The 12,747-nt window shown below is 38.5% G+C and overlaps 1 protein-coding gene across 8 annotated transcripts in view; it reads left to right on the plus strand.

The window, feature by feature from the left end:
- RB1CC1 (RB1 inducible coiled-coil 1) overlaps positions 1–12,747 on the plus strand; it is a 67,714-nt gene that overhangs the window by 47,003 nt on the left and 7,964 nt on the right. For 6 of the 8 annotated variants that reach the window (XR_009449650.1, XM_059672808.1, XM_059672810.1 and 3 more), the window contains 6 exons: positions 4,794–4,959; positions 6,656–6,764; positions 6,864–7,104; positions 10,041–10,095; positions 11,284–11,331; positions 12,272–12,330. Coding sequence is in view for 6 of the 8 variants with exons in the window: in XM_059672808.1 (XP_059528791.1) it covers positions 4,794–4,959; positions 6,656–6,764; positions 6,864–7,104; positions 10,041–10,095; positions 11,284–11,331; positions 12,272–12,330 (678 nt within the window). In the remaining 2 variants the exon portion in view is untranslated. The remainder of the gene's footprint in view (positions 1–4,793; positions 4,960–6,655; positions 6,765–6,863; positions 7,105–10,040; positions 10,096–11,283; positions 11,332–12,271; positions 12,331–12,747) is intronic. The other 2 variants (XR_009449651.1, XM_059672812.1) reach the window with 1 other exon arrangement.

Below are 12,747 nucleotides of genomic sequence, written 5' to 3' on the forward strand. Positions count from 1 at the left end.
CAGATAACTCCTGTTGTTAGCAGTTCTACTTGGAATGCCCTGGTCTACCAAAGTTCCATTTTGCACTGGTGGTGAGGTCATTACTGCCTTCAGATAGAAACATCAGAGAATTCCAGATTCCCATCTTTAGAGTTTATTTTTCCCTACAATTGTATTTGTATCTATCTATGGATTGAGCTTAGAAATAAAACCTATTTTATTTTTTTAAATCCTCACCTGAAGATATGTTTTTGTTGCTTTTTTATTGCTTTTAGAGAGAGAAAAGGAGGAGGGGGGGGAGAGAGAGAGAAAGAGAGAGAAAGAGAAACATCCCTGAGAGAGAGGCATCAGTTGCCTCCCTTCGGCACCTGACCAGGAATTGAACCACAATCTGGGTATGTTCCCTGAGAATCGAATCCGTGACCTTTCGTTGTATAGGACGATGCTCCAACCAACTGAGCCATATTGGCCAAGGCCAGAACCTCTTTTACATATTTCAAGACTAGGGGCCCAGTGCACGAATTCATGTACCTTGAAAGGAACTGTGGCTGCGAGGCTGTGGTGGGCACAGGGGTGGGCCTTGGCCCCTCCTGCCGCAGCCCTTGGTCCCCGCTTTGCCGGCAGTCCTGCTCCCGCTGCCGCCGCTCTGATGCTCTGACAGCGCCATCCCCATTCGTATCTGCTGATGGTGCAGAGCGACTGGGGCTGGTGCCAGCAGCAGGTGCAAGCGGGGCCGGTGTGGTCGGCGGGTGCAAGCAGTGGCTGCTGCCCCAATCGCCCCTGAGGGGCAGGGGAAGGTGGAGAAGCCCTCAGGAGCGATCAGGGCCAGCAGGTGCAAGCGGCGGCACCAGCTCGGGCTGCGGGTACGAGTGGGGCTGGCGCTGACAGTGGGTGCAAGCGGCGGCTCTGGTGCCGGCAGTGAGTGTGAGTGCCGGGCGAGACTGTGGCACGCTGGAGCAAAGAATTTTCAGTAACCACCAGAGGCTCACCCCAATGACAGTGACCTACGCCCTGCCTTGGTCTGGCGCCCCTGCTCACATGCTCCACCATCTCGCTACACGCAACGCCCGCCATGTTCCGCGCACGCCCCCTGGTGGTCAGCGCACGTTAATAGCGACTGGTTTTTCGGTTCCGGTTGTTCGGCCATTCAGTCTAATTGCATATTAGCCTTTTATTATATAGGATTAACCCTTTTCGGTCCAACTTGGAGGCTGACTCGACAGACCAGGCACTAGGAGCAGATCCAACATTGAGGCTGAGGTTGACACCGCAAACCGGTTCAACATTCAATCCTGTCAATTAATTTGGACCAGACTGTTTGAATTCCAAAAATAAAATTGGACCGCAAAGGGTTAAAGGAGTTAATATTAGAATTAGAACTTAATGAACTTTGGGAGAGGTGGGTGGTAGAAGGGAAGCGTAAGGGAGTCAATATCCTGGATGTCTATAGGTTCAAAGTCATCTGAAGCACCAAAGTGTTGGCTGATTAGGAAACCTACAATTTTTAAAAAATATATTTTTATTTCAGAGAGGAAGGGAGGAGGGAGAGAGAGAGAGAGAGAGAGAGAGAGAGAGAGAGAGAGAGAGAGAGAGAGAGAGAAAGAAACATCAATGATGGGAGAAGCATTGATCGGCTGCCTTCTGCATGCCCCCAACTGAGGATCGAGCCCACAACCCGGGCATGTGCCCTCGACTGGAATCGAACCTGGTACCCTTCAGTCTGCAGGCCAACACTCCATCCACTGAGCCAAACCAGCTAGGGCAGGAAACCTACAATTTTTAGGAGCCTTCTACTAATTGTCTACTGAGACACCAATCAGGTAGTTTGCTTAGAAACCCCTATGAATCTTAAGTTGCCACATGTCAGAGCACAGCCATCTCTGGAGAAACATTGACTCTCTTTAGCACTCCAGATTTTGTGTGGGTATCTTTTGTGGACAAACTTGAAACTCCAAGAACTTACTGGGATGGAGATTCTACATAATGTAGTTCTACGTTTCTCTTTCATGCAGAGTAAAGAACACTTTCATAAGTCAAATTTTTTGTTTGTTTAACATCCTCACTCGATATTTTTTCCATTGATACTTAGAATGGAAGGTAGGGGTGGAGAGAGAGAGAGAGAGAGGGAGGCAGAGACAGAGAGAGGGAGGCAGAGACAGAGAGAGGCAGAGACAGAGGCAGAGACAGAGACAGAGAAAGAAAGAGAAAGAGAAAGAGAGAAACATTGATGTGAGAAAGAGACACCAATTGGTTGCCTCCCTCACCTGCCCCAACCGGGGCCGGGGATCGAACGTACAACAGAGAGATACATGCTCTTGGCTGGTAATGGAACCTGCAACCCTTCAGTGCCCAGACTGACGCTCTAATCGGTGAGCCACAATGCCCAGGGCCACACGTCAGTTTTAAAAAGGGCACAATTCATTAGATAAACGAGCAGAGGATATGAATAGACAGAACAAAGAATATGAATAGCCTATATGTGAATAGCTTGTTAAGTCTACTTGAGGTTAAAGAAATGCAAAATTAAAATAACTTTCCTATATAACTGGTAAAATTAAATCAATAGTATTCATTATTTAGAGAATTTTTGGGGAAGGGGCTTTTTTTTCTTTTCAAATCTTTAGAAAAGGGCTTTCTTATACTCCTGTGTATAAAGAAAATGAATGTAGACTATCTGAAAATCTACTTCTATACTGTTCATAGTCATGCTTCTAAGGAGTAGTTTATACAGATCTGGGAGAGTATGGGACATTAAAAATTTTAAATTTTAATCCCAAAAGAAGAATTTCAAAAACCCATGACAAACAATTGTTTATTAGACCAAATCAAATATAGTTAATGATAGGATAGAGTACAAGCATCAAGACAACCTAGTTTGTATTCAATGAGGATTTCCTAGTTACTAGAAACATGAAGTATAATACAACCTTTTGCTACATACATAGTTTATTAATGGTGGGGTAACAATCAACCAGAGATTCTTTATTTCAAGTTCTGGGTATAATAGTATGGAAATTCCCAACTGAACAAATGTATCAGCTTTTTTTGAGTTCTAATTTCCAGACTTGTTAGGGTTTTAATATATGCAAAGGTGGGAGTGTGTAATTTTCTTGTGTGTGTTCCTTTACTGATAAAGTATCATTTAAAAATTTGAGCTGCTTTATCCACTCATCTGCTGATGGCCACTTGGCCTGTTTCCAAATGTTAGGTATTGTAAATATTGCTGCTATGAACATAGGGGTTCATATATCCTTTCTGATGGGTGTTTCAGGTTTCTTAGGATATATTCCTAGAAGTGAGATCACTGGGTCAAACGGGAGTTCCATTTTTAATTTTTTGAGGTAACTCCATACTGTTTTCCACAGTGGCTGCACCTGTCTACATTCCCAACAGCAGTGTACTAGGGTTCCCTTTTCTCCACATCCTTGCCAACACTTATCCATTGTTGATTTGTTGATGGTAGCTATTCTGACAGGTGTGAGGTGATACCTCATTGTCATTTTAATTTTTATCTCTCTGATGATCAGTGACTTGAGCATTTTTTCATATATCTCTTGGCCGCCTGTATGTTCACTTTGGAGAAGTGTCTATTTAGGTCTTTTGCCCATTTTTAAATTGGATTATTTGTCTTTTTGTTAAGTTGTATGAATTCCTTATATATTTCAGAAATTAACCCCTTATCAGATGTATCATTGCCAAATATGTTCTCCCATACAGTGGAATTCCTTTTCATTTTGTTGATGGTTTCTTTTTCTGTGCAGAAGCTTTTTATTTTGATGTAGCCCCATTTGTTTATTTTCTCCTTTGTTTCCTTTGCCCTAGAAGATGTATCCATAAAGATATTGCTACGAGAGATGCCTGAGATTTTGCTGCCTATGGTTTCTTCTAGGATTATTATGGTTTCATGACTTACATTTAAGTCTTTTATCCATTTTGAGTTTATTTTTGTGTATGGTGTAAGTTGGTGGTCTAGTTTCATTTTTTTGCATCTATATCTGCCCAATTTTCCCAGCACCATTTATTGAAGAGACTGTTTTTACTCCATTGTATGCTCTTGCCTCCTTTGTCAGATATTGAGCATAATAGCTTGGGTCAGTTTCTGGGTTCTCTGTTCTTTTCCATTGATCTATATGCCTGTTCTGTGCCAGTACTAGGCTGTTTTGTAGTATAATTTGTTATTAGTATTGTGATTCCTCCAACTTTGTTCTTCTTTCTTAAGATTGCTGTGTCTATTTGGTTCCATATAAATTTTTGGAGTATTTGTTCTAGGTCTGTGAAATATGCTGTTGATATTTAATAGGGATTGCATTAAATCTATAGATTGGGTAGTATGGACAGTTTAATGATGTTGATTCTACTAATTCATGAACACGCTATTTTCTTCCACTTGTTTATAACTTCTTCCATCTCTTTTTTCAACTTCCTATAGTTTTCTGAATATGTCTTTTACCTCCTTGGTTAAGTTTATTCCTAAGTATTTTAATTTTTTTGTTGCAATAGTAAATGGGATTGTTTTTGTTTTTTTTAGTTTCTCTTTCAGAGTTCATTATTGGTATACAGAAATGCCATAGATTTCTGGGAGTTAATTTTGTATCCTGTTACATTGCTGAATTCCTTTATTAAATCTAGTAGTTTTTTGGTGGTCTTTAGGGTTTTCTTTGTACAATGTCATGTCATTTGCGAATAATGATAATAACCACTGTTAGATCTGAAGATATATAACTTTTCTGGTGTCAGCTAGTTATAGTATTTGGTAATTTGGGATTATATCTGCAAATTTGAAAAAAAAAGCAATACTATATTTAATTTTCAAGTTCTGCCATTGAATCTACCAGAGAAGATTCTTCAAGCCTGGTTGCTGAACTTCAAGAAAAGCTTCAGGAAGAAAAAGCTAAGTTTTTAGAACAACTTGAAGAACAAGAGAAAAGAAAAAATGAAGAAATGCAAAATGTTCGAACATCTTTGATTGCTGAACAGCAGGTATGTTCTCCTGCCCCATTTCATTATTGTAGGTTAAAGAAAGGCAACATAAATTGCGAAATATAATTTCTTTGTGCAGCTAATGGTTTATATCTTAGAAGTGATTTTCCTACATTGACCCTGTTAATATTTATTAAATACCTTCATGATGAAAAACATTTTTTTTACAAGTCATTATGTCACGTGGACAGGTGCTTCAAAATGAAACAGTTTTAGATTATAAATTAGGAAATGTGAATTATATTTCTAGTTTTTTAATTTAAATGTTATTTTTAAAAATATATATTTTTATTGATTTCAGAGAGGAAGGGAGAGGGGGAGGGAGAAAGAGATAGAAACATCAATGATGAGAGAGAATCACTGATTGGTTGCCTCCTACACACCCCCTACTGGGGATCGAGCCCGCAACCCGGGCATGTGCCCTTGACTGGAATCGAACGTGGGGCCCTTTAGTCTGCAGGCCGACACTGTATCCACTGAGCCAAACCAGCTAGGGCTATTTCTAGTTTCTTAACTACCTATGTGATCTTAAGTACATCTCTTAATCTCTTCAAAACTCAGGTAAGTTCTTTTGCAAAATTAAAGTGTTTATACTGAGATGATAATCTTTAAAATTTTATTTTTCTAAATTGCATCAGCACAATTTTTATTTTTTTTACTTTTTATAATTCTTTTTTTAAAAATACATTTTTATTGATTTTAGAGAGGAAAGGAGAGGGATAGAGAGATAGAAACATCAATGATGAGAATCATTGATTGGCTGCCTCCTGCATGCCCCCCACCGGGGATCAAGCCCACAACCCAGGCATGTCCCCTTGGCCGGAATCGAACCCGGGACCCTTCAGTCCGCAGGCCGACACTCTATCCACTGATCCAGTATCCACTGGGCTACTTTTTATAATTCTTATTCATGTTAGGCTGTTGGTAGATTACAGTTGATTGTTATTGAACATCGCTGATTCAGTTATTAATATTGATCAATAGTGAGTGGTAAAGCTGGTGAGATAAGTGGGGGCCAGACCATTAAGTCTGGCCATAAAGCAGATGTGCAGTGGCCATTGAAATATACAGAGAAGAGATGGAGATGCGATAAAATCTCTCTTGAAATGTTACTGTGCTAACCAAGATTTAGCTAAAGACAGGAAGCTTCCAGAGGCAGGAAGATTACTAAAAGAATAGATAAAATAGCACTTGCTAATTTGTTGATCATTTTCTTTTTCCCAAATTTTGCTTTTCCTCTGACAATAAATATGTGAACAATATTATCTTTATATGGAACCAGGGAAATGCAATAACATTGTATTTACTACAGTATAGCATTTTCATTAAAAAAATAAACATTTGTAAATTGCACTTTTTTCCCCACATATAAATGTAACATGCAAAAATATTTGAAAGCTTATTTTTTTAGCCCTAGCTTCTATGTGCATGCAGACAATTTTTAAAAAAATAAATTTTATTGATTTTTTTTTTTTTTACAGAGAGGAAGGGACAGGGATAGAGAGTTAGAAACATCAATGAGAGAGAAACATCGATCAGCTGCCTCCTGCACACCCCCTACTGGGGATGTGCCCGCAACCAAGGTACATGCCGTTGATCGGAATCGAACCTGGGACCCTTCAGTCGGCAGGCCAGCGCTCTATTCACTGAGCCAAACAGGGCAACAATTTATGTACTCAATCATTTTGTCTTCCAGACCAACTTTAACACTGTTTTAACAAGAGAGAAAATGAGAAAAGAAAACATAATTAATGATCTTAGTGATAAGTTGAAAAGTACAATACAGCAGCAAGAGCGAGATAAAGGTTAGTAAAGTTTTGTAATATGATTTTTAATTCTGTTTTAAAATTTGAAAGCATTTAAGAATATTCTGTAATGCTTAATTCAACTTGGGTGCCCTTTAGATTTGATAGAGTCCCTATCTGAAGATCGAGCTCGCTTGCTGGAAGAAAAGAAAAAACTTGAGGAAGAAGTCAGTAAGCTGCGTGGTAGCAGTTTTGTTCCTTCACCGTATGTAGCGACAGCCCCAGAACTTTATGGAGCTTGTGCACCTGAACTCCCAGGTGAAACGGAGAAGTCAGCCATCGAAACACAAGATGAAGGAAGAGTGGACTCAGCAATGGAGACAAGCATGATGTCCGTACAGTAAGTACACCTTTTTGAACTGTCTCAAATATTAGGCTTTTAAGCCACTGGTGCAGTGATGGCGAACCTATGACACGCGTGTCAGAGGTGACACGCGAACTCATTTTTTTGGTTGATTTTTCTTTGTTAAGTGGCATTTAAATATATAAAATAAATATCAAACGTATAAGTCTTTGTTTTACTATGGTTGCAGATATCAAAAAATTTCTATATGTGACACGGCACCAGAGTTAAGTTAGGGTTTTTCAAAATGCTGACACGCCGAGCTCAAAAGGTCGCCATCACTGCACTAGTGTAAACTAAAAGTTCTGGATGTAGGAAATATATTTAGCACTACTGGTTGATAGCTCTTATGTCTAAAAGTTGTGCCATTTTAATTCTTTAAGCTATAAACATGACAAATATTTTAATATGACTGATTGTGTGTCTTATGAATCACTCTGGCATATGTCCATAGACTGCCAAGATAAGTGTTGCTATAGTAGTATTAAGTTGTTCTTATTTACAGGAGTGTTTAAACTTTGAGACCCATAGCCTAGGAGGAAAAGGCATTACTCCAGTAGTGAATATATTCATTTTGGTGAGGGTGTACTGGGGAAAGGCAGAGGAGTTTTTTGAAAAGTAAAAATGAATGTAGATTTCTGTTTAGTTCAAAAGAAGGTACTTGAAACTGGTTAACCTTGAGACCTGGAAAGGTATGAGGCTTAAGACTGTACGTGAAAAATAGAACACATAAGTATAATTTGAAAACGGAAAGCATAAACATATATAGAGACCACGGCATTAGAAAACATAAATGACAGAAACAAGTCCAAATGTATGTGGAAAATAAACTAACCTCTCCACAAAACCTGTCTGGGAAAAAAGCATCCAGCTGCATTCTATGTACAAAAAAAAGCATCTAAAGAAAAATTAATATAGAACATTTGATTTAATGCAATTGAGAAAGATACATAAGGCAAATAATGAAAAAATATATAAGCCACATAAAGGTAATGGTTTAGAAAAGTTAAATAGGAAATTTTATACATAGAGAGGACACCGTTCACAACAAACAATTGTTAATTTATAGGTGCTTTAAAATGTGACTGAATTAAATATGATTAAAACTGAAATGGAACTTTTAGAAAATATGTATTTTTATTTGATTTCAGAGAGGAAGAAAGGGGGAGAGAGAGATAGAAACATCAATGATGAACGAGAACCACTGATCGGCTGCCTCTTGCATGCCCCACACTGGGGATCGAGCCCACAACCCAGGCATATGCTCTGACAGGGAATCGAACTGTTATCTCTTGGTTCATCTCTTGGTTATCTCTTGGTCAACACTCAACCACTGAGCCACACCAGCAGGGCTAAAATGAGAACTTTTTATTATTATTATTTTTATCCTCACCCAAGGTTATTTTTCCACTGATTTTTAGAGAGTGGAAGAGAGAGGGAAAGACAGAGAGAAATATCGATGTGAGAGAAACACATCTATTGGTTGCCTCCTGCATAAGTGTTGACCAGGGCCAGGGCAGGGGAGGAGCCTGCAACCAAGGTACGTGCCCTTGGCTGGAATTGAACTCAGGACCCTTCAGTCCACAGGCTGATGCTCTATCCACTGAGCCAAACCGGCTAGGGCGAAAATGACATTTTGTAGACATATTTAGGGTAGGACACTTCTTCCTCTCAGCGAAAAGTAAAAAAATAAAGCAATAGAAAAACAGTTATGAAAATTAATTACATATCCTATATAATAAAAGCCTAGGTGGCGTTGCACGATGTCGTCATAAGATGGCCGCCCTCACGTCATCACAAGATGGCCAGCAGGGGAGGGCAGTTGGGGGTGACCGGGCTGGCAGGGGAGCAGTTAGGGGGTTATCAGGCTGTCAGGCAGAAGCGGTTAGGGGCAACCAGGCAGGCAGGCAGGCGAGTGGTTAGGAGCCAGAAGTCCTGGATTGTGAGAGGGATGTCCGACTGTCCCTGTGGGATTGGTCCTAAACCAGCAGTCGGACATCCCCCAAGGAGTCCCAGATTGGAGAGGGTGCAGGCCGGGCTGAGGGACACCTCCACCCGCCCCCCCCCCCATGCATGAATTTTGTGCACTGGGCCTCTAGTCAAATTAATAAAGTCTCAAGTTGTAAATATTAATATAATTTAAATTTTCCATTTCTCTCATAATTAGTGATGTTGAGCGTCTTTTCAAATATCTGTTGGCCATGTTTATGTGCTCTTTGGAGATATGTCCATTCAGGTCCTCTGCCCATTTTTTATTTGGATTATTTATTTTTTGGTGTTAAGTCAGCTCACATCTGTCAGAATAGCTCACATTACTGAAACAAGTGCTGGCAAGGATGTGGAGAAAAGGGAACCCTCAGACATTGTTGGTGGGATTACAAATTAGTGCAGCCACTATGGAAAAACAGTATGGAGGTTCCTTAAAAAATTGGTTCGGTAGATAGAGCGTTGGCGTGCGGACTGAAAGGTCCCAGGTTTGATTCTGGTCAAGGGCATGTACCTTGGTTGCAGGCTTGTACCCCGGCCCTGGTTGGGGGCGTGCCACCAAATAATGTGTCTATCTCACTTCAATGTCTCTCTCTGTCTCTCCCCCTTCCTTCCACTCTTTCTAAAATATCAATGGAAAAATATCTTCGGGTGAGGATTAATAAGAAATAAATAATAAAATAAAAGATACTATTCTAGAAAAAAGCATAAACGAATGTTTTGCTTGTAATTTCAAAAGCTTTATACGTCTAATTAGAGGAGCTTTGCTACAAAGAATGTACACCATTGAAATGTACCGTAGCTTAAACAGGATGCTTTCTACAATTTAGTTCAGACCCTTTAATTTTAAAGTGCTTTGTAGTAATAGTTAAATTTCTAAAATTCTTTTGAAGAATGTAAAGTCCAGAATTTTTAGACATAAACTAAAATAATTCATTGTCTCTTAGAGAAAACATCCATATGCTATCTGAAGAAAAACAGAGGATAATGCTGTTAGAACGAGTAAGTAATTATTTTCTTTAACTGCAGTATTTGATATGTTCATTATGGGGATGCAGTTAAATATGTCTTATGCTGAAAACATACCCTGTTTATAAATTAGATCTTTTTTAAAAATATATACTTGATTTCAGAGAGGAAGGGAGAGGGAGAGAAAGACAGAAACATCAATGATGAGAGAGAATCATTGATTGGCTGTCTCCTACACACCCCACCCACACTGGGGATTGAGCCCCCAACTCAGCCATGTACCCTCCTGGGAATCAAACTGTAACCTCCTGGTTCATAGGTTGATGTTCAACCACTGAGCCATGCCGGCTGGGGCAGATCTTTTTTTAATGGTTATTTTTGTAGTTAATATTTTGAGAAATGGCTTAAAAGTTGGCAATATCATTTCAAGACTCTTACTTGTCATATGTTTCCAGTAAATGAAGTCTATATTAGAGAAAAAGGTTAGTGGTCTTTTTAAAATAACTATGTACATTAATAGTTTTATTCAATAGCTCAGAATTCATTAAAACATAAGTATGCGTATTTCAAAAACAAAGCATTGAATACTTACCTGGATTGGGCAAAAATAGATTATGTGAATGATGAAGAAAAGCGATGTTTGTTTTTTTTTATAGAGATTAATTGAAATGAACATTGGCAATAAGTAGTTTCCTCCCAATTGTTTTATAGAGCACTTCTCATTCCTTTGTTTTTAAGATTTTCAGCAATTTTTTTTTCTCTTTACAAGCTTATAAGAACCTAGTAAAAATTGTTCAGCTTTAGTTCTAACCTGCATTCATTGTTGTTCTTGCTGCTATTGAAGGGTTGCATGATCACATATCAGAATCAACTGGGATATATCCAGATGCCTCTTCTTAGAACAGACATACTAGCAGTCTTTGGGGCTAGATCTCAGATATTTACTGCATACTTAAAAGTTCTACAAATGATACGATTCTATCGCACATTAAACTTTTAAAATCGTTGGGTTAGGTAAATATACTAAAAATGTTCTCATTATTTTTTAATCCAGAAAAAAATTAAAACAGTGGGAAAGGATCAATAAATAAACATTTCCCACTAACTTTTGTACTGGAACTGAAAGTAATCTGAAGTTTAAAAAATTTTGTCCATCATGTTTAGATTTGAGTAAGTACAAGGATAAAACAAACCACAGGTCTCTCTTATTTCCCCCTGCAGACATTACAATTAAAAGAGGAAGAAAACAAGCGGTTAAATCAAAGACTGGTGAGTTTTTCTCAATTGATCCAAGTCCTCATTTTAAGAAATTTATCAAAAACTTAATCTTTTTAAAAAATCTAAATAAAGTTGCGTGTGTTCTGAAAATGGATTGTCAAACTTATCTTTACTAGCAGCATAGAGACCATTTGGATGATTAATGGTCATTAGTTGCTATACAATTTTAGGCTTTTCTAGTCATTATTGTTGTAGTTTTTTCTTTCTCTTTGTTTTCAAACACCAATTGAGACCCTGCATTATTCAAGATAGTGTTCAGAGGGAAATGGAAGAAATTCTGAGCATCAAAATTAAACTTAATAAACAAAGAGCGATCTGTTCACCTTTTGTTGATTTGTATAACCAGGTTTGGGCCCACTCTGCTTGGGAAGTATATGTGTCAGTCTCTTTCCCTGTGAAATTTTTAAGATTAAGTATGTAATTATAAATAAGATGTAATTCTAGCCCTGACCTGTTTGACTCAGTGGATAGAGCCTCGGCCTGTGGACTGAAGGGTCCCAGGTTTGATTCCGGTCAAGGGCATGTACCTTGGTTGTGGGCACATCCCCAGTGGGGGGTGTGCAGGAGGCAGCTGATCGATGTTTCTCTCTCATCGATGTTTCTAACTCTCTATCCCTTTCCCTTCCTGTCTGTAAAAAATACAATAAAATCTATTTTAAAAAAGGATGTAATTCTATATTGTTTTTAATCCAGCCAAATTGGATTCAGAAAATAATATAAAGTAAAAACGTAGGTAAATTTGTCCACTGAAAGTGATTGTTGAAGGGAAAAAATTATGTTGTTATGAACCATATAAACTTGGACTCTTAAAAACTGGGACAGACAGTGTGTATAACATGGAACAAAAGTTTTGCAATAGGACCTAATAACTGTCATGCTTTAATTGTATAAGCTTTATGAACTGTTTGTATTTTTTTGTTGTTGTTTTTAGATGTCTCAGAGCATGTCTTCAGTATCCTCAAGGCATTCTGAAAAGATAGCTATTCGAGAGTAAGTATTTTATTTATATTTTGTGGGGATATTTTTCTGTGCAAAAAATTTTACTGAACTGAATAATGTTGAATTGTATTGGTGGTGAAAAAATTTTATTAAAAAGCAAGGTTTATCACACAGCTGATGTGGCTCAGTGGTTGAGCATCGACCTATGAACCAGGAGGTCACAGGTTCGATTCTCAGTCAGGGCACACATGCCTGGGTTGTGGGCTTGATCTCCAGTGTGGGACATGCAGGAGGCAGCCGATCAATGGTTCTCTCTCATGATTGATGTTCCTATCTCTCTCTTTCTCCCTCTCTCTTTCTCTCTGAAATCAATAAAAATATATATATTTTTAGGTTTTTCTAAATGATGATTTCTTGTAACATTATGATTGAATTAGAAATGTCTCCTATTAGAGCTTTATCTTTTCT

The sequence above is a fragment of the Myotis daubentonii genome, chromosome 17, assembly GCF_963259705.1.
Source record: "Myotis daubentonii chromosome 17, mMyoDau2.1, whole genome shotgun sequence".
NCBI lineage: Eukaryota > Metazoa > Chordata > Mammalia > Chiroptera > Vespertilionidae > Myotis > Myotis daubentonii.